Source organism: Kwoniella dejecticola, chromosome 3 (genome assembly GCF_000512565.2).
Source record: "Kwoniella dejecticola CBS 10117 chromosome 3, complete sequence".
Lineage (NCBI taxonomy): Eukaryota > Fungi > Basidiomycota > Tremellomycetes > Tremellales > Cryptococcaceae > Kwoniella > Kwoniella dejecticola.
In genome coordinates this window covers 1-18,545 of record NC_089303.1, presented here as the reverse complement: position 1 = coordinate 18,545, position 18,545 = coordinate 1, and the positions used below count along the sequence as shown (strand labels likewise).

Below are 18,545 nucleotides of genomic sequence, written 5' to 3'. Positions count from 1 at the left end.
CTGGCAGTCAATGGCGCAGGGGCGGACGAGTCGACAGATGGGGCAGAGGGTGCACTAATGGGGTAACGAAGGTCAGCATATCAGTGAGTTGAAGCTGTCTAATTGAGTCCGCGACATACTCTCTCTCTAGGGCAGTAGGGGACTTGTCCCGAATCCTAGGCAAATTGTTGTTTGACTCCTCATCCACCTTATAGACGCATCTCCTCGTCTTTTCGATACATCGTGTACATTGGGGCCGTTGTTGATCGCACTAACGATTCATTCTATCAGAATAGGCATCAAACCGAAATCGAACAGCCAAGCTTGCCTTCTTCTTCTGTTTTTTACATGACGCACAACCACTTTTAGACCTGGCGAATTTCATCCGCCTCTTGCGGGGATTGTGAGGGACTGAGACCGACGGGACATCACTGTCCTCCAGCTGGGGACTTGCAGAGGTACTGCTGGCGTCGACAGCCATCGTAGAAATCTGATATTTGCGCAACGGAGAGATAAGAAGGTGAACGCAGAATAAACTACGAACCGCTTGTTGAATTCGCGCCCAGCGGTTCCAAGGACGGAATCTAAATGCTTCTGGCGCATAAGCGGATCAACACTGCTTGTTGGTCAACGTAAACCAGATTGAGGTATCCTGAATTCACTGGACCTAGCTCGTTCCCATGGCCCGGCTAAGAGCGTGCAGAGGCAAGGAAAAGGATCCTCCTGCATTGTCATACTACAGCTCGCAAAAAACAGTACAACAATCGTAAGATAATTACTCTTCGCTTTCGGCATTGAAGATGTACTTTGACTTGGTCTATCCGCTTACTGCCTCTACAACTCTCCATTGCCTTCCGGCATGCTCAATCTTGTCCCCTACTCTACGCTCTTGAGATAACCAATGGTGAGGGAACGATGCTGCAGCGGTATCAACGCTCCTCGGATCGATCTGCCAGTCTTCCTTCACTAAAGTCCACTGGCCTGCCTCGCATTCCTTCTCCTTGACCTGTCTTACTCCTTGTATTGTCTCGCCGACTCTGATCATTTGACCCTTTAGTAATCCGTGACCATCGCCTTCCTTCTCGAATACAGCTCTGACGCAAGGATATGATATGGCTTGCTTCAATGTCCAGTACTCCTTATAATGGATGAATGCGCCTGTATCGGGGTTGCCCAGCATACCAGTCTCCATCTGATCGCCATTCCCGCTTGAGAGATCGACGATGTCAGAATGATAGTCGTCGACAAAGTTTCCGGTGGAATCGATAGGATGTGCGAATTGGCCGCGTACTATCTGATACCATCCTTGGTGTATTGCAATATCGGAAGGCGCAAGTGCCGGTATCTTTCTGAAAGTGGAATGACCCGCAAACGTCCACAGGGGACCACACCCATTCTTACCGCTTATAGGGAATCGGATGTCGGTGAAGTGACCACTGGGCAAGCAGATATGTAAGACGTCGGAGTCCTCGGTCGGTGCATCGGTACCCCAGGCGATACCTTTTCTGACAGCCAGCCGAGGGACGATCCTGTCGATATCTATCAAAGCCATTGTCTAGCGGGTGGAAGAGAATGCACTTCTCGATGTCTGACAGGCATTGCCTTATTAGCTGATTGACGGTTACCTTTAAACGATTTTCTCGCTCACGGACATTCACGAGAGGTTGATTGGGTTCGACGATAAGTCTCAAGCAAGAACACCATGAGACATTTAACAGTGATAAGCGTTCATTTCTAGTCATTCCGCTATTAGATGAATAAAGCCAAGAATGTCCGGATCCTTGCGCTTGTCATGCGCACTTATGCGCAATTCTGACATCCCGTGCGCTTATCTCCAAACATGCGCAGCGGTCATGCGGTCAATTCATGCGACTACCGCGCATCGCCGAAGGGAGCCAATGCGAACTGTAGATTAACGTCCTTGCATGTTGCCATCAAGAGATGATAAGAGGTCATTACGATGTTTTAGTTTTCAGTTAAACATCACCTTTTACCATCATTCTTTCACTAGACCAGCCCACTGTTAGGCTCCAATGACAATCGTTCCCAATCGCATCGAAGGTGCAGCCAAGCATGTCGCTGCCAGGGACGCTCAAATTCCCAAAGAATGGAAGTTCGATTCCTCGATCATCCCGCACAACCCTTCGACGTTTTATCGACATAACTTGTCAGAGGACGAGATTCACATCGTGGAGCTCGACGCTACAGCTCTAGCAAGAGCAATCGCAGAAGGAACCTACACATCGGCACAAGTCACGGAAGCGTATCTAAAGTCCGCAGCGGCTGCACATGCCGGTACAAATTGTCTTGCTTGGTTCGATGTAGAATTGGCCCGACAAAGAGCACGATGGCTAGATCAGCAGCTGATGCAATCGGGCAAGCCCGTCGGACCCCTGCACGGTGTGCCCATGTCTGTAAAGGGTACGTGTTACCGTAAATACACAAAGATGTCAGCTGAAATACGTGTCTCAGACTTCTTGTGTGTCAAAGGCTTCACTCAAAGCTCTGGCCACCTCTCATCGGCTGGACATACTCCTCAAGAGGATGCCGACATAGTTGCAATCTTCCGTGCGGCGGGTGTAGTATTCTTCGCCAAGACTACGCAGCCTCAATCCATCATGCACCTCGAAACTTCAAACTTCTACGGCACCACCACTAACGCATACAACAGATTGCTCACCTGTGGTGGATCATCGGGTGGTGAAGGTGCCTTAGTCGGCTGTCATGGATCCCCTATTGGCATCTCGACTGATGTAGGTGGCAGTACTAGGAATCCCGCAGCCAAATAAGTTCTTCATGTTGAGACTCGCCGATCACCATGCTGATCTTGACGACTCAGCAACGGCTTATGGGGTTTCAAGCCCACCACAAAAAGAGTTCCTCGAGATGGCATGCTGGGTGTGACCGCTCACTCCAGAATATGCGGGTCTATTGGACCGGTGTGTCACTCTGTACGCGACATGGATCTGTTTTACAAAGTACTGTTTGAAGCTCAAAGCTGGAAGCACGATATCAAGCTGGTACCTCTGGGATGGAGACATGTGGACACCAACGGACAGGGTGCAGGCTTTGATGGGTGGTCCGGACAGGGGAACACAATGCGAATTGGTATCATCAGAGACGATGGTGTTGTACGACCCGTTGCTCCTGTTCGTCGAGCATTGGATGCTGTCGTAGGCAAACTGAGTGCAAGGACCGACGTGGAATTAGTGGAATTTCCTCAGCTATTCTCCAAAGAGGCTTGGAGTATTACCGTAAGCTAACTCATGCACATGAAAGGCCAGAGACAGACTGATATCAAGGATCAAATAACAAGCAGCAACAACTATACTACACAGACGGTGGTCGAAAACTGGACGAAGCATTGGGAGACGAACCAAAATTACCTTTAACGGAATGGATCACCTCAAAAGCTAAGGATCTGAACCGGCAAGAGGTCGACGCTTTGGTAGCTCGAAGGAATTCCATGCGTCAACTCTACTACGATCATTTCAAATCATTCCGTCTTGATGTCATTCTAAGTCCAGCAGGTCCAGCCCCAGCCCAGCCCCTTGAGACTACCAAATACTGGTCATATACCTCTTTCTGGAACTTGCTCGACTGGCCAGCTGCAGTGTTCCCGACCGGCCTCCATGTTGATCCTGCCGTGGACGAGGAGACGTATCCGAATCCCAACAACGAAGCTGAAGAGCATCTGTTCTCCACCTGTGAGTCTCTGACTTCAGTGATCGCGCGCATGTTGGCTAATTAAGCCTTCCAATTGATTTTCAATGAGCCATCAGACTCCGCTACAATTGGGCAAGGATCTCCAATCGGTCTTCAGCTGATTGCACCTAGATGGCAAGATGAGAGATTGATGGCTGCGCTGAAGAAGATAGATCAGGTGCTGCCTTTGGCTTGAGGTGATGCGTCACAGCTGCCTAGCCTGTAACAATCGAGAATCAAGTTGTGAATGCATATTAGTTGACGTCAGTACACATACAATTCGAACGGAATGTTCTACGTTCCGACGCAGGGAATTTCCCAGACTGCATTGTGTGATCGCGCGTGACTTCTGCCTCCTACAGGCAGACCATCAGGCCCCTCAGGCATAGTTGGACACGCGCATTGTTGGTATCAGTGGGAGTACAGTATCAAGCTCAACTGCATACGCAGTGCCATACAGGTCCATATATCCGCTAATCAGGGTATAAATACCAATCGCTCACTAGTAGAATGCCTTTTTTGTGGTCGAATCACCATCATTGGACAGGAGGTTATATGCTGTCGATCCGCAGAGAACGCATTTGACGATCTAGTGCCAAGCTCGATCCAGTTACCTTGATGGGCATTTGTGGGTATGCGATCGCGCCGGATATAGACAGATGAAATGAGCTGTAGCCTACCCGTAAGTCAACGCATAATCGGTGGTGCGAACGGCAATTTCCAGCCCTTGTCAACCGGTTAGGATTGCGATCATCCCGGATGATGGCAAAGTCCGTTCAACGGCGATGCAGTAAGCGCAAAATGGAGATAGAGACCAGCGCATGGCAGTCGCTAAGCGATAGATGCGCTGATGTTTTGCGCTTCAGAGATAAGGAGTGTTTTTCGCCAACAGGACTCCACGATAATAACGACAATCCGTGACTCATCGAGTATATATACATCAATTCTCTGGCTCCTCCCCGGAAACGACGACACGAACAGAACCTGCTTAACGCTCTCCGAATCCGCTTGTACCCAGAGGACTGACACTTGCTAAGATGTCTTTGACCCACAATGAGAAGATGTTGGACACCGAACCCATCGAACCCTCCATCAGAGAGGCCGAAGGTGATCCCGAAGACTTCGGAGAAGTCTTCCAAAGTCATACTGGCGAAGCGAACTTTCGAGCGCCCCACTGGATCCCTGCCGCCATCATTCTACTCAAATTATGTTTCGCCACTGGAGTACTTGGTATTCCTTTCGCATTGGTCGTCACCGGCTGGGTACCTGGTACACTCTTGATCATCGGTTGGGGCCTGATGTGCGTTTGTAAGTGAAAATATACCTCGCGTGCATGATGAGGAGGCTGACGTTGAGCTTTGCAATGCAGGGTACGCCTACATCATGTACCAATTCCGATTCCGCTTTGCTGGCGTACATACAATCGCCGACGCGATGTTCATCATTGGCGGTCCACGGTATGGTCCTGCTTTCAGAGAGTTGACCGGAGCTCTATTCTTACTTTGCTGGATTCTCGCCACTGGCACCGGTTTGATCGGTATGTCGACCGGTATGAGCGTACTGTCGAACTACAGCGTGTGCGCTGTGGTTTTCACTGCTGTGGCTGCCATCGCGACATTTGCTATCGCCAGTATTCGAACCTTGGGTAAACTATCTTGGCTTACTTGGGCAGGGTTCGGTTGCATCTTCGTATCCGTTTTCATTGTTGTGTGAGTCCTCTGTCTTCTCTTATGCTGGTTTTGTACGTTGACTCAGACAAATTCGGTGCCAGCGTTGGTGTTACAACGGTGGATCGACCTGCTGCTGCTCCCAAAGAAGGGCCATACGATCTCGGAATCGTGGCGATTGGAAGTCCGACATTCGTTCCAGGCTTGACCGCCGCCATCAACCTTTTGGCTTGCTACGGATCTACTCCCACGTTTCTACCAGTCGTCGCGGAGATGCGTCATCCTAAAGACTTCATCAAATCCTTACTGGTGTCCCAAATCTTCTTGGCCGCTTCCTTTCTCAGTTTCGGTCTTACCCTGTACTTCTACTGTGGTCAGTACGTGGCTTCTCCGTCTTTAGGATCAGCCGGTGACACCATCGAAAAGATCGCCTACGGTATCGCATTATTCGGTCTGCTCATGACTTCGGTACTATGGGCTCACATCGCCGCGAAGTTCTTGATGGTCAGGATCCTGAAAGGCTCTATACACCTGCAGAAGAACACCAAGATACACTGGGGCACATGGATCGGCTGTTCACTTACTGTATGCGGCCTGTCCTTCATCATCGCGGAAGCCATTCCATTCTTCAGCTACCTTATCGGTCTGATCGGCTCCACCTGTTGTGCGCCCATGTGCATAGTTATTCCCGCTCTCATGTCTTAGCACATGGACAAGGGAGCGTACTGGGTAGACTGGAAAGCCAAAACAAGAACGTCTTTCAACTACTTGTCAATCGCTGTGGGATCCTTTTTGACCGTTGCTGGAACTTACACCACAATCCAGTCTATTATCGATGCCTACGCTTCCGACTCTGTCGGGAAAGCTTTCGCTTGTTAGTTTCGCGAGCATAGTAAGGGGTAGCAGCATGAGACATAAAGACAATTGTGTAGTGGCGGGAAGATTGATTATCAGGTAGAGACTCGTCAAACGGATGGTGTTCAGTAAATGTTTCGTATTATTATTATCGTATGGCTTGAAGTGCAATCATATGTAATTCTGGAGACGATGTGCACCCTAAAACCTGCATAGATATAACCTGAAACATGATCGAATATCACTTCCTATCTCATACGGACCATTATCTGAACCTATACCTCCTTTCGTCTATAGGTTGTTATGTTCTATAGCAGAAGAGCCAAACCACCGATCAAAGCCGCTGCCAAACCAGTACCTCCAACTTTGGCGGACACACCAGCTCCCGAGTTAGCTGAACCACTTGCGCCAGCCGAGGTCGCTGCCGAAGTCGCAGAAGCATCTGCCGAAGCGGAAGCTGAACCTGATGCCGTACTTGAGACAGCGGCAGTCGCAGCGGCCAGATCGATACTAACGGTTTGACCGTCTACACCCTCTTGAGCTGCGGAGAAGTTTGATCCTTTGAGCACCATCGAATCTTCGCCTGAAGCAGTCTCCAAGACTGCAGATGAGTTTGAACACGCAAAGTTATTTGGCGCGGTGTAGCTGTTGTCTTCAACTAAGTTGATGTCGGCACAGTGATAGAAGTAGGTCTTGTTGCCGTATAGCTGGTAGATAGCTAAAAGAGTGACGTCGCTTCCTGCAGAAAGACCGAGTTCCCCAAAGTCAGGTCCTTCACCACACCATCCCCCTTCACTGACATCGAGTAAAGTATTTGCAAAAGTGGAGAACTCGTGGAACGTCTTTGGGTCAGACGAATTGGCGTAGAGGAGGTTGACGTTGGCAGCGAGAGTGTCGATATCGAGTGAGACTTTCCCGCCAGCTATGACAGTTTGGTCATCAGCTCAACGACGACATCATGTAGCTCATCATGACTCACATAAAGGATAAGCAGTTCTGTCTCCAACCGGAAGACCTCCACAAGGATAAGTGGTAGCATTGTTGACTAAGAATCCACTTCTAGGAGTTGGATACGTGAACTCGACCGGACTAGCTGAAAATTCCTGCATGCGCCATTCGATGATATGTCAGCAAGACAGGTGATGTTGAGCAAGGCATACTCACGGAGATGGAAGCTGCACGAGGTGCAACGACAGCCGCTTGGGCAGCTGCGACACAGGACAGAGCAATGAGCGCAATCGAAGCCATTTTGATAGTCTGTACTGATTACGATGAGAAGGGGAATTTGGTCAGACTCACCAGTCTCGTATGTCCAAGCTTTATATAACTTTTCAAGGTAGCAGACAACATTGATTCTGTAAGGTTAAGGCAGAGGATCGGCCGAGCCACGGTCTGTCCGACTGATACTTTTTCCCATGCTTCCAGTGTCGTACAAGCAATGCTGTCATGAAGAAATGGTCAACGCCATACACTCAACCAGATTATCGGTAATCAGGAACAAGCCACGAAATACACTATCGGCCGTACTTATCAGATAAAAGGAATGAGGGCTGGACACCTCGCCCCTTTCGATTCCCAATGCCAAGAACCCGAAAATCCGATGAATTCTTTTCAGTGTCAGGGCAAAGCATCTTATCAGATAGCGAGGCGACGTGTACCTAAAGTTATATATGTGCTCACGGGCGCTTAATTTCGGGTTCACAGCTCAGTCCCGTCCACCGGGTTTTTACGCGAATCATCAGTCGGTTCTCATCAAGTACTCTTCGCGGGGTGAAGCGTCTGATCCCGTATGCATGAAGGTCTGTCCGCTGTGCGGCGCCGGGACATACGGACAGATATGAGTAGCTACTGAGACATAAGAGATGGTTCAGATTGCTGTTCATGCCCGCTGACCCAATAACGCCTTCGGCCGACACACGCTATGAGCCATGCGTATGCGGAAAGATCCGGAAAGCCATGGTCTGCGAAAGACCGATTCCTAGTATATCTATTTTCCATGCGCCCAACAGGTCGCGCAGCATTTGCATGTTCCTGTCCATTAAGCTATTGCCCAGGATCTCCCCTTTTATTACCGGAGAGCATCCTTAATCCTGAGCAACATAGCCAAGACTTTCTCCTCTTCCAGTCTTCTGCCGACCAACTGGAATCCAATTGGCGCTCCTCGCCATTCTTCAGGGTCCGTATCTATGCAGGCACGTTTGATGAGCGAGGGACAATTTGGAACATAAAAGTCAAGACTCACATAAATCATGCACCCGTTGGTCAAGCTTGCTTCTCGGTTCAAATTCTGCTCTCGGTATATCAACCTCCGGATCCTGGAAGAGCCCACTAGGAAATGAGCCGGTCGAGAGCTGCAGTAAGGGTTGGAAATTGGCATATGTGTGCTCGAACATGCCGAACCGAGACTCTGGCATATCGGCTCCGTGAGGGCGAGCGAGGAAAGGGGCAGCGGGACTGGCAACGAGCAGGTTATTGACCATCCTCGAAACGTGAGCAATACACATGAATCTCACTCACAGAATCAAACCATCAATTGTTCGACCCGTACCACTCCACCTGGCGCTATCTTGCCAGTGGTCTAAGAAAGTCCTCGCATACTCATTTCTCTCATTCTGATTCTTCCATGTCTGGGCAACGCTTGGCGGGGTAAAACTGCCTTCGGGATCTAAGCGCAGGAGCTGTGCGACTTCGTCGATCAAAGGTTCCCCAGATTCCGCAAGACGACGTCGTACTGATAAATCAAAGGTGCACAAGAGAATATCAGCCGAGAGTACGAAGTGATTGACGAGAAAAGTAGTGAATGATTTCCAGGAGAAATAATGGATGGTGTCCAGGCGAAGGTCAATTGACTTAGATAGCGGCCAAGGAGGGGACAAGGTTGATGATGGCATAGAGATAGTACACAGGGTGTGAACACAAGCGAATGTGATGAATGAATAATCTCCAGATCGCTCACTTTCCTCGCCTCCATCAGCTGTCCAGAAATCCACCATCATTCTCCCAGCATCTCTCGCTAATGGCCCTTCCCATCTCACAACAGTATGTCCCGCTTCACGAAGTCTGCCTATGACATGGTCTAGCGCTCTGAGGATGGGTGGATGAGGAGTGACCTAATTCAAATGTCAGCTGGAGAAACAATATTGGAAAAGACATGTGACTCACGAGCTCATCACCATCAATGTAAGCGAAGACGCAAGGTCCCGCGGGCAGGACATCCTCCGCCCTTCTCCAAGCAAGTGGGATGACATCCGGATCCTGATTCCAAGGTTCCGAACTCATATAAGCTGCCATGAGAAGCTCTAGGTCCTGCGGATCATGACCCATTGGACCGAGCGTGGAGCGAACAGCTTCTTGTCCGAGAAAGGTATCTGCTAGACCTCTGTATGAAACTCGTCCAGGGGAAGGTCTCAATCCATACAGGTTACACGAGCTGAGATCAAGGGTCAGATGCTACTGGACAGACAGAGTCAGAAATTTACTCACGCAGCGGGCAGACGTATACTTCCTCCGATATCTGTTCCCCAACCAACGGGACTACCTCTGAAAGCCAGCAAGGCCGATTCCCCACCACTACTACCGCCAGGAGTCAAAGAGCGGTTCCAAGGATTGAGCGATCTCCCGAAGAGGTGATTGACTGTTTCTCCCATCATTAGGGTATGTCCCACATTAGTCTTGACGAATGGTATGGCTCCAGCTTTGCGTACTTTTGCAGGTTTAGCTTGGCGCAACAATCGGAAAAAAATAGACACTCACATGACGCAACCAACACACAATCCTTCTCAGCTGTACGTCCAACCCAAGCGCAATAGCCCATTGTCGTTTCCAGACCTTGTATATCACACGAGTCCTACAGTTGGACGAGATCAGCATTGCACGGAGAGCATTGCCGGTCCATTCAAGAAGATGTATATCTGTTGTCACACACCTTGAACGACATCGGCAATCCGTGCAGAGGGCCAATAGTCTTTCCATTGTCGCGTAGGTATTTATCTAGAGAATCTGCATGTTCCAGAGCGGCTGCAAAACAGACCTCAGACAAGCTGGGAAGGTGTGTAAGCTGCAAGTCTTCTCTCGCAAGTGCCGTTCGCGAAACCCAGAACGACACTAAATCATGTAGCGGGGGATTACTCACGGATTCAGTAGTTGTTGGGCAATGACCGCTCTGTGCGCGAACGCTTCCACGACCTTCCTCGAAGTCCACTCCCCGCTGGCAGTGTTATGCAGAATCTCTTTGCAGCTGCAGTTGGTGATTCTGACTTCATCATCTGATAGGAGATACGCTGTATCAGGCAAATCATGAACATCTAACAACGTGTCTGAAGGAAGTCTGTCGGGGGCAACGAGCCATTGGCCGGGCAGACTGAACTCGCGTTGTCGCCTTTTGATCTCTACTGCTTGCTTCCAGGACATCGCATATGATGGGTAATTGCCGGAGGTGGTGCATGTCGAAGCAACTACGCTGGGGGTCTGTCATCACTATATATGTATAATGAACTTGGGGTTGAAGTGGGAAATGTGTTATCATCGACGATAACTGGTCCGTCGACTCGTCCGGTTGTTTGCTTTATTGGAACTCCGCAACCTGACCCCATTAGGTCCCGGCACCTTGTCGGTTCACCTCGATCTATTCTCTTTGCCTTCCAACACGTATACATGTGAAGACGACTATAATCATGCCAAGACCTGTCGCATTGGCAGCATGACAGATTCATAGTCTACCCGCTTGCATGTGTTGTATTCGCGATATCCACTCTGCCGATGCTTGATGCGTCAGTAATGGAGTCCGATCCCGCTACATTTCGCCGTACCCAACGAGCGCCGAAGAGCTGCGTACAATGTGAGTGCTTCCTTGTAGGATGTCCGTCGCCTGCGTTAGGCCATCGAGAAGCTGACTGTCATCATGGCTCTCTAGGTACGAAACGCAAGATACGGTGCTCTAGAACAGTACCCTGCAGTCAATGTGTCGGAAGATCTGAAGGACATGCTTGTCGCAGAGAAGTGGTCTTGGTAAAGGGCAGGGAATTGCAAGGAGTTGAGGACAATATACCAAGCGGACCCATCACAGTTGAGAGTCTAATGGAGGAGAACAGACTACTCAAGCTTCAAGTAGCCGACTTAACATCAGGAGGACAAGAGACCTCCGCTCGCGTCCCTAGAGATGCGATTCCAGCCAAAGCCGGCGTCGAACAGGGCAAGGAAATTACCAACGATCTAGAGAAGATGGCTGAGATCATGATGCTGCTGGAAATGGGCAAGTCAAGGCAATTGGATGATGATGAGATTCGTGAGTGGTTTCAACGCAGAAGCATCAGCTGATCAAGCAGTCCCTTCTGATTTCCCCAAACCGCAGGCCGCTTTCACCTCTAGCCTTCCCCGTCTCTCTGATCCTCCCACTCTTCCACCTAACATTCCCAATGATCTTAGTGTACATCTCGTCACTTACGCCGTCACTGTACTTGACCCCATTTACGGAACAATACATGGTCCCTCATTCATCAGAGAGCATCAGGAGTATCTGCAAAATAGAGGCATAGAAGGACCTTTCTGCACGAGATCTGCTTGGTTGGCTTTCTATCACAGTCAACTAGCGCTGTCCATTCATCACATGTCTGATGACATCGCTAGTTCTTGGGGAATAAGAGGTCAGCGCAACGTCCTACCTTCGGAATCAGGGTCTTGCTGATCAAATAATACGTGTAGATCGCAGTCTCTTGTCGTCTCTCTGGTTCAACACGGCGCTGCAGCTGCTATGGTGGTCCGAGTTCATGTCAAACCCGGATATCATGACACTACACACGATCTGCTCTTTGTCCTGTCTGTTTCACATCCACGGGTGAGTTGTTCAGATGGGATACCGGTCGAGGCTGAATTTGGTTCTTGTTACAGCTCCCCGCTGCTTGGCACTACCCTCGTCGCGATCGGTGTCCGGATAGGAGAGACTCTGAGGATCAATCACATAGATGAGGAGCTGTTCTGCGGAGACTATGTGAACGGGACCAGCCACCCTTGTGCCGCACACGGGATTCTAGAGGCGCATTTTGACATGTCGCCAAGATTCGCAGAAAGAGAGATAAGACGAAGGTTATGGTGGAATATCTTATATAGGGACTGGTGAGTTAATTATCGCAGAAGGTCAGGGTACTGACAGACTCAGGCTTACCCTTCCATCCGGTTTTCCTTACGTCGTCGCAGCCGAAGCGATTCTCGCAGCCAATCCCCTGAACCTGTCGGATACTGATTTAGCTACGGCCGGTCCAATATTTCCACCCTCAATGACAACGCCTACATCCGCGTCTTTCCACATAGCTAGAACTCGAGTCGCTAAGCTCACACATCAATTTTTTATCGCGTATCGCCCGCTACGAAGAGACGATCCCAAACGGTGGGAACTAGTCATCGACACTGACAAGTCTTTATCCTCCGTTCTCTCCGATATGCCACTCTTTGATGAACAATACGACAATTCACAAATACCATCCAACTTAGCTTCATGGCTGCCGATAGCGCAAAACCTCATACGAAGTCTAGTCAATCACAAGAGATTGCTGTTGTTTCGAGACCATTTCGCTATGGCGTGAGTAAGACGTTGTGAGTCATGCCGATCGTGATTCCACTGACCATATGATCAGCTTTACCGACAGTGCGTACAGTCGTGCCCGCGATGAATGTGTAGCTCGAGCATTGAACATTGTCAACATCTCCCGGCAAAGGCCGTCATCCCCTATAAAAACACCGTGGGTTTCTCGACTACACATTACGCTTTACATCGAAGCTGAGTAAGGTTACACATCGACAGGGAAGTTACCTCGCATTGTCTAGCAGCAGCCAATGTGCTCGCTCTAGATCTTGTATATACGCCTTCGTCCAGAGAATGGAGTCCTTCAGAGCGAGCTGCACGTGCCGCAGAAATTGAGACGATCATATCTGATATCAAGATCAGCGAGTCTCTCGATAGTCATACCTCCAAGATTGTTGGGCAGGTTGAGGGATTACTATACCTCGACGACTTCCTTCGAAACGGCGCAAGATACGAAGATCATGGACCGCAATTACCCGCCGTGGCTACGCAAGACACGCTGCAATTGCCATTGATGGATGACATGTACTGTAAGTCTGATCCTGCTGCCTTGGTGATACTTGCTGACCCAGATTCACTATAGCTGCGTTTCTCAACGATATAGACATGGAGGCGGAAAGCAACAGGCTCTGGCCATAGCCCTGGTAATTCGACGCAAATGCGCTACTCATCTGTGCATACGTCATGAAGAATATAATACACCCTCTGGGGGACTGATCGTGGTCACTACACGGCTCGTGCTCAATAAGGCTTTACGCCAGCTAGCTTCAAGCTGGTAAAACAAGAAGTTAGCATAGTTCGTAAGTCTTGGTCGGGTTGACTCACAGTCTATCAGTCAGCTCTGGCTCATCAAAGGGCTTCGTGTGGGTGTACGGGCATGGTTTACCATCTCGTAAGATCGGCATGCATTTAGCTGAAAGATGTGTACACGGCCAGTGGGTCTGTGCAATACATGTCAGCCTCGGTTGTCAACTTGTGGAATATGCTCACCGTCATTTGCCTTTGCTCGAAGAGGTGTTGCTTGATTGCTAACTGTTCCGGGCTACAGGTGGAAGCAGGAGCGAAACATGTATCTAGGCCGAAGCACCATCAGTTAGATGTTCAAACAGAGAAAGAGGCGTTTACTGACAGACCGCGCAACGATCTCTCTCCCCCGTTGGGGGTATGTTGTAATGAGCTGTTCGAGCATCCCATAGAACAAGATCGCCGGTTTCCATCTCGGGCTTGACCCATTCAGCTCCATTTTGATAGAACCATTCGAGAATATCTTCGGTGAACCCGAACTAGGAAACGGTGCATTGATAAGCGACAAACAAGGCAGAATGACTCCATCACTCACAAAGTCTGCTGTCTGAACCTCGGGAGGCAGCCTTACCCCATCTTTGCCATTCCATACTTTAGTGAAGTACTCGTCGTTCAGCTTGTGACTGTTCTTGAGCACCCGAAGACCACCATCATTGGCTCCCTATGAAGTGACGTCAGTCAACTTGTCGACGCGAACCAGCAGTGACTGATCTTACATTCTCGTTCAAGTTGACCAAGCCTTGCACGCAAATGCAGCCTCGTTTCTCTGGGTCTTGATCAATATGCCACCTGTGTCGTATTGACGGTGTGAGTTGTCGACGACAACTTGTGGAATAGCAATGTCACCCACCATGCTGGCTGATCAGGATTCTGCATGCTTCCGGGTAAAGACAAGTTTGCGCCATCGAAACTGACAAGAAGCTCGTCCGTTCCCCATAGCTTGGAAAACGAATCAACGATGCCGGGCTCCTGTCGGACCTTCCAAACGAAAGATTCATGGCCGACTGAGTGGTGGAACTGATCACAATATGAGCTTTAGAGGCCTTTCATCCCGCTACGGCTCACCATGCCACCTTTCTTCACCACGGGTAAATTCTCTGGCTTCCAAGTGGTTTTATCGTTCTTGTCGAAGCCCATACCCCATTTCTCAACCCAATGGAAGAAGTCTCCTCTGTAGTCTGAAGCTCGGTCTTGCGGAATTGCTCCCTTGATGATGACATATCCGTCTCGAGCAAGATCATCACGCCAATCTCCAAAATGTTTGTCCAGGTCTATGGTGATGGGAGCAGCTTGGCTTTGACTCTCCGTTGCTCTCAGTCGAAGAGTACCATTGCCGGCTAGTTGGGCGTTTTGGGTCTGAACGATTGTGGTCATATCGGTTGTGTGCAAAGCTTGAATTGCAGAGTGACTCAGCATGCCTTATCACGGTACATGATGGTACATGAAGCTATATACCTTATCACTCGCGGGCGACTCCCCGGATGTGTTTGACTGGCTTTGAGCGGGAGAAAGCTGGGTTGTTACACATATTCACGGGCCAGTTGCCGGAAGAGTATCCTGCTAAATCATGCTAAATTACGATCACGGGACACACCAATACCCGTTAATTGATTGGCCGAACCGGGATCTTTGTGTGCCGCGGTGGAGTTAGATACCGAACGGGCGAGCTAACGGAAGAGTTTCTCTTAATCCTCTTGTTCTTAGTGATAAGTGCGATAAGCGACGACCATAAGTATAGAACAAGTGTTGAACATTTCGATCGGTCTTGACCCATCTTCACTTGTTCTCAGCACATCAAGACAATATGGCGCCTGGTCGAGCTGTCACAAGCAAAAGAATTTGGTTTCGCCGAGTATCAGAACAACGCTCATCCGCAATGGTGGAGGGATTCTGGCCTCCGAAAGGGAAACTTCGTAATCTTCCTCTACATGGTGGCGCAAGCTACTTCAGGCTACGATAAGAGTCTGATCAATAACCTGCAGAGTATTGAAAAATGGCAAGAGGGTGAGTAGAGGTGAAAATGTTGTACTGCGATTAGCGATTGATATCAGCAAACAGTCACCAACCATCCGAAGGGGTCCGCCTTGGGAATCGTCACGGCGATGTTGTCTATCGGTGTGATCGTTGTGCGTGCAATTCGAATATCATACTGCTTCTGTATTGACCTCCCCGTCGCCAGGGTGCACCAATCTTCGGTCGACTGAGTGATTGGAAAGGTCGAAAACTTACGATGTTTGTCGGCGCGCTTATTATGTAAGTGGCCGGAAGTCTAGTCGGCTTCCAAACTACGCTGACCAGAGGGCAGGTTAATCGGAGCTGTCTTGCAAGCGGCTGCTACCAATCGAGGCTTCTTCATCGGCGGTCGATTCCTTATTGGTCTGGGCTGCGCGGGAACCCTTTGCTCAGGCCCTCTGATTGTCTCCGAGCTGGTGAGCTCGAAGCGACGAAGATATTGAACCAGGTCGCTAAAAGCTGTACTGATGCAGGCTCACCCACGTCAGCGAAGTATCGTCGCGTCATTCTACAATACCTTCTGGTATGTTGGAAGTATCATTTGGTAAGTCCTGTTGTTAAAACCCTAAGCGACTCGACTGAACTTTGCTCTGCAGCGCATGGCTGTCATTTGGCACCGCATTTATCGCGGACAGTCATTGGGCTTGGAGAATCCCTTGCATCGGGTATGTCATTCTCGTCCAACTGTCAATGCCCATCTGCTAAATTTCTCCCTCTCCTTCAGTCAAGCTATTCCCGCTTTGGTCCTGGTTTGTGTGTGCTGGTGGCTTCCCGAGAGTCCTCGGTGGCTAGGTGAGTGAAAGTGGTACCCTTCACACGGTGATCTTCGATACTAACGCATATTGTGCAGTGAAGAACGGTCGAGCCGATGAAGCCCTCGAAATTCTCAGCAGATATCACGCGAACGGAAATCACAATGATCCCTTGGTACAGTTCGAATTCGAAGAGATCAAGCAGACCCTGGCAGTGGAAGCAATGTACGAAAAGAGGGGCTGGATCAAGCCATGGCTTGAGTTGGTGGCTACCGGACCAAACAGATATCGAATGTTTATCATCTTCATCATGATTATCGGGATTGATTGGTGCGGTACTTCGATCACTTCATACTATGTGAGTCTGAAAGCGCGTCATCGAGAGAGATATTCGAGCTGATGAGAATCAACGTGTAGCTGTCTACAATCTTATCGTCGGTTGGCATCACTGCTGGTACTAAACAGTGAGTTCTTGGCGCAACAATCTATGTCCTTGAGCATCAGGCTGACTATGACTGAACTTTGGTAGGACTGGTATCGTGCGTCGCATTCATCTTGTTCACCTTTCGAAGATTCGGGTGAGAACTGACCTTTTCTTGACAGAACGGTGGACTTCAGATATTCAATTGGCTCACTTCGGTCACCGGTGCGATGTTGGTTGAGCGATTGGGCAGGCGTTTCCTCTGGCTCGCGAGCTTCGGCGGTATGCTTGCAGTCAATATCCCATTCGGTGCTTGCAGCGCGTGAGCAAAGGTTTCAGCCCAAGCCATGTACTTGACTGACTGTCCGTTTCTAGGATATACGCCAAATACAACAATTTGAAAGCTGGGCGAGCGGTCATCGCTCTGGTTTTCTTGTATCAAGGTTTCTACAATATCGGCTGCAATCCGCTGCCCTACACGTGAGCGAGATTATCTCGTCGCATCACTAAATCAGTCAGCTTACAGCAATGTGACAGATACGCTGTCGAGATCTTACCTTATAACATCCGAGCCAAAGGTTTGGCTTTTGAGATCGCATGGGATCACTCGCAAGGTGTTCTTGGTCAATGGACAAATCCAATCGCTCTTGACGCTTTGCAATGGAAATTCTACTTTGTATACACGGCTTTGTAGGTACTTTGACCACTTCACGGCGTGTTCATCGCTGACATCATTTCTAGCCTTGTGATGATAGTCCTCGTGGTATTCTTCTCCTTCCCGGAAACAAAGGGTAAGCCGTAAGAACACAGTACATCGGATTCGTCGCTCACGATTGCTCATAGGTCTTACTCTCGAGGAGATTCAGGAAGTCTTTGGCGACGCGGACGTCCCAGAAGTTGCAGCCGCTGAGGAAGCTTACAGTGGAAAAGACGATGTAAAGGTCGGGGTTGAAGGCGTCAATGAGCAGCCTAGGTTGGGCGGAGCGTAGTTAGAGATGCTGGTATACCGTATCGCAGCCTCGTCAAGACCTTGTTTTGTAGACGGATCCCTTCACCCACCTTTCAGACCGCTCGTGCTATAATATCACGCCGATTTACATGTACCTCATCGGCTTGTCGAAAATAATCATTGAACATCAAACCACAGGGAAAGGCAATGAATGCTTCAACGAGTGACCATTAGGAAGGATGGCGACAAATCTCTGAATTGCTCCTGGCAACTACGTGATGATCTCGTCAACGCCCTGATCCAATTGATCTGCAGGTAATTAGCAGGTAGATGTGGAGGTGGAGGTGTGGGAGGGTGGAGGAAGGTGGAGGAAGGTGGAGGAGTAAAGATTGCGATTCCTGATTGCCAATTTTTGACAGGAAACAAGACAACGGTGAAAAGATAACAGCACTGATAGAAAACCGATTCAGTGATATAAAAGATGATGCAGATTATTGACGGACGCGCTGATTCTCACGCAAAAAAAGAATCATATACACATTGCAAGATTGAATGGCCATCCTTCCATCGACCAGCGATTCTTCTCCAACAATACTTGCCGCAGACCGTCCGCGCAGGGTTTCATACTCGACTCATGCAACAAATGATGTTTAGGGGTTAGGGGGTTAGGGGTTAGGGGGTTAGGGGGTTAGGGGTTAGGGGGGTTAGGGGTTAGGGGTTAGGGGTTAGGGTTAGGGGTTAGGGGGTTAGGGGTTAGGGGTTAGGGGGTTGGGGGTTAGGGTTAGGGGTTAGGGGTTAGGGGTTAGGGGATTAGGGGTTAGGG

General features: G+C 49.5%; 9 protein-coding genes across 9 annotated transcripts; 5 read left to right on the top strand and 4 right to left on the bottom strand.

Moving 5' to 3' along the window:
• Positions 1–796: 796 nt before the first annotated feature.
• Positions 797–1,531, bottom strand: I303_102403 (uncharacterized protein; the record flags this gene model as incomplete). Its single annotated transcript, XM_018405758.1, has 1 exon — positions 797–1,531. One exon carries the CDS (start codon positions 1,529–1,531, stop codon positions 797–799), a length of 735 nt encoding a protein of 244 aa, XP_018264252.1.
• Positions 1,532–2,012: 481 nt separating this feature from the next.
• Positions 2,013–3,880, top strand: I303_102402 (uncharacterized protein; the record flags this gene model as incomplete). Its single annotated transcript, XM_018405757.1, has 5 exons — positions 2,013–2,400; positions 2,452–2,732; positions 2,841–3,233; positions 3,299–3,686; positions 3,762–3,880. The coding sequence occupies 5 exons, from the start codon at positions 2,013–2,015 to the stop codon at positions 3,878–3,880; spliced, it is 1,569 nt and encodes a 522-aa protein (XP_018264251.1).
• Positions 3,881–4,721: 841 nt separating this feature from the next.
• I303_102401 (uncharacterized protein) lies at positions 4,722–6,230 on the top strand (the record flags this gene model as incomplete). The annotated part of the gene is made up of 4 exons (XM_065968536.1): positions 4,722–4,992; positions 5,054–5,393; positions 5,456–6,015; positions 6,085–6,230. 4 exons carry the CDS (start codon positions 4,722–4,724, stop codon positions 6,228–6,230), a joined length of 1,317 nt encoding a protein of 438 aa, XP_065824608.1.
• A 284-nt stretch (positions 6,231–6,514) lies between these two features.
• Positions 6,515–7,454, bottom strand: I303_102400 (uncharacterized protein; the record flags this gene model as incomplete). Its single annotated transcript, XM_018405755.1, has 3 exons — positions 6,515–7,128; positions 7,186–7,309; positions 7,371–7,454. 3 exons carry the CDS (start codon positions 7,452–7,454, stop codon positions 6,515–6,517), a joined length of 822 nt encoding a protein of 273 aa, XP_018264249.1.
• An 820-nt stretch (positions 7,455–8,274) lies between these two features.
• On the bottom strand, positions 8,275–10,616 carry I303_102399 (uncharacterized protein; the record flags this gene model as incomplete). The annotated part of the gene is made up of 9 exons (XM_018405754.1): positions 8,275–8,390; positions 8,449–8,660; positions 8,724–8,937; positions 9,163–9,316; positions 9,369–9,636; positions 9,690–9,909; positions 9,960–10,053; positions 10,132–10,246; positions 10,339–10,616. The coding sequence occupies 9 exons, from the start codon at positions 10,614–10,616 to the stop codon at positions 8,275–8,277; spliced, it is 1,671 nt and encodes a 556-aa protein (XP_018264248.1).
• A 348-nt stretch (positions 10,617–10,964) lies between these two features.
• Positions 10,965–11,573, top strand: I303_102398 (uncharacterized protein; the record flags this gene model as incomplete). Its single annotated transcript, XM_065968535.1, has 3 exons — positions 10,965–11,043; positions 11,119–11,490; positions 11,557–11,573. 3 exons carry the CDS (start codon positions 10,965–10,967, stop codon positions 11,571–11,573), a joined length of 468 nt encoding a protein of 155 aa, XP_065824607.1.
• Positions 11,574–11,811: 238 nt separating this feature from the next.
• I303_102397 (uncharacterized protein) lies at positions 11,812–13,422 on the top strand (the record flags this gene model as incomplete). The annotated part of the gene is made up of 7 exons (XM_018405753.2): positions 11,812–11,848; positions 11,907–12,039; positions 12,093–12,317; positions 12,361–12,780; positions 12,836–12,940; positions 13,003–13,313; positions 13,367–13,422. The coding sequence occupies 7 exons, from the start codon at positions 11,812–11,814 to the stop codon at positions 13,420–13,422; spliced, it is 1,287 nt and encodes a 428-aa protein (XP_018264247.2).
• A 102-nt stretch (positions 13,423–13,524) lies between these two features.
• On the bottom strand, positions 13,525–14,961 carry I303_102396 (uncharacterized protein; the record flags this gene model as incomplete). Its single annotated transcript, XM_018405752.1, has 8 exons — positions 13,525–13,555; positions 13,609–13,724; positions 13,774–13,856; positions 13,913–14,066; positions 14,123–14,248; positions 14,304–14,376; positions 14,438–14,604; positions 14,653–14,961. 8 exons carry the CDS (start codon positions 14,959–14,961, stop codon positions 13,525–13,527), a joined length of 1,059 nt encoding a protein of 352 aa, XP_018264246.1.
• Positions 14,962–15,515: 554 nt separating this feature from the next.
• Positions 15,516–17,762, top strand: I303_102395 (uncharacterized protein; the record flags this gene model as incomplete). Its single annotated transcript, XM_018405751.1, has 15 exons — positions 15,516–15,591; positions 15,646–15,713; positions 15,767–15,840; positions 15,893–16,016; positions 16,074–16,144; positions 16,197–16,265; positions 16,325–16,392; positions 16,451–16,710; positions 16,770–16,816; positions 16,882–16,891; positions 16,956–17,095; positions 17,149–17,253; positions 17,311–17,463; positions 17,515–17,564; positions 17,617–17,762. 15 exons carry the CDS (start codon positions 15,516–15,518, stop codon positions 17,760–17,762), a joined length of 1,461 nt encoding a protein of 486 aa, XP_018264245.1.
• Positions 17,763–18,545: the final 783 nt, after the last annotated feature.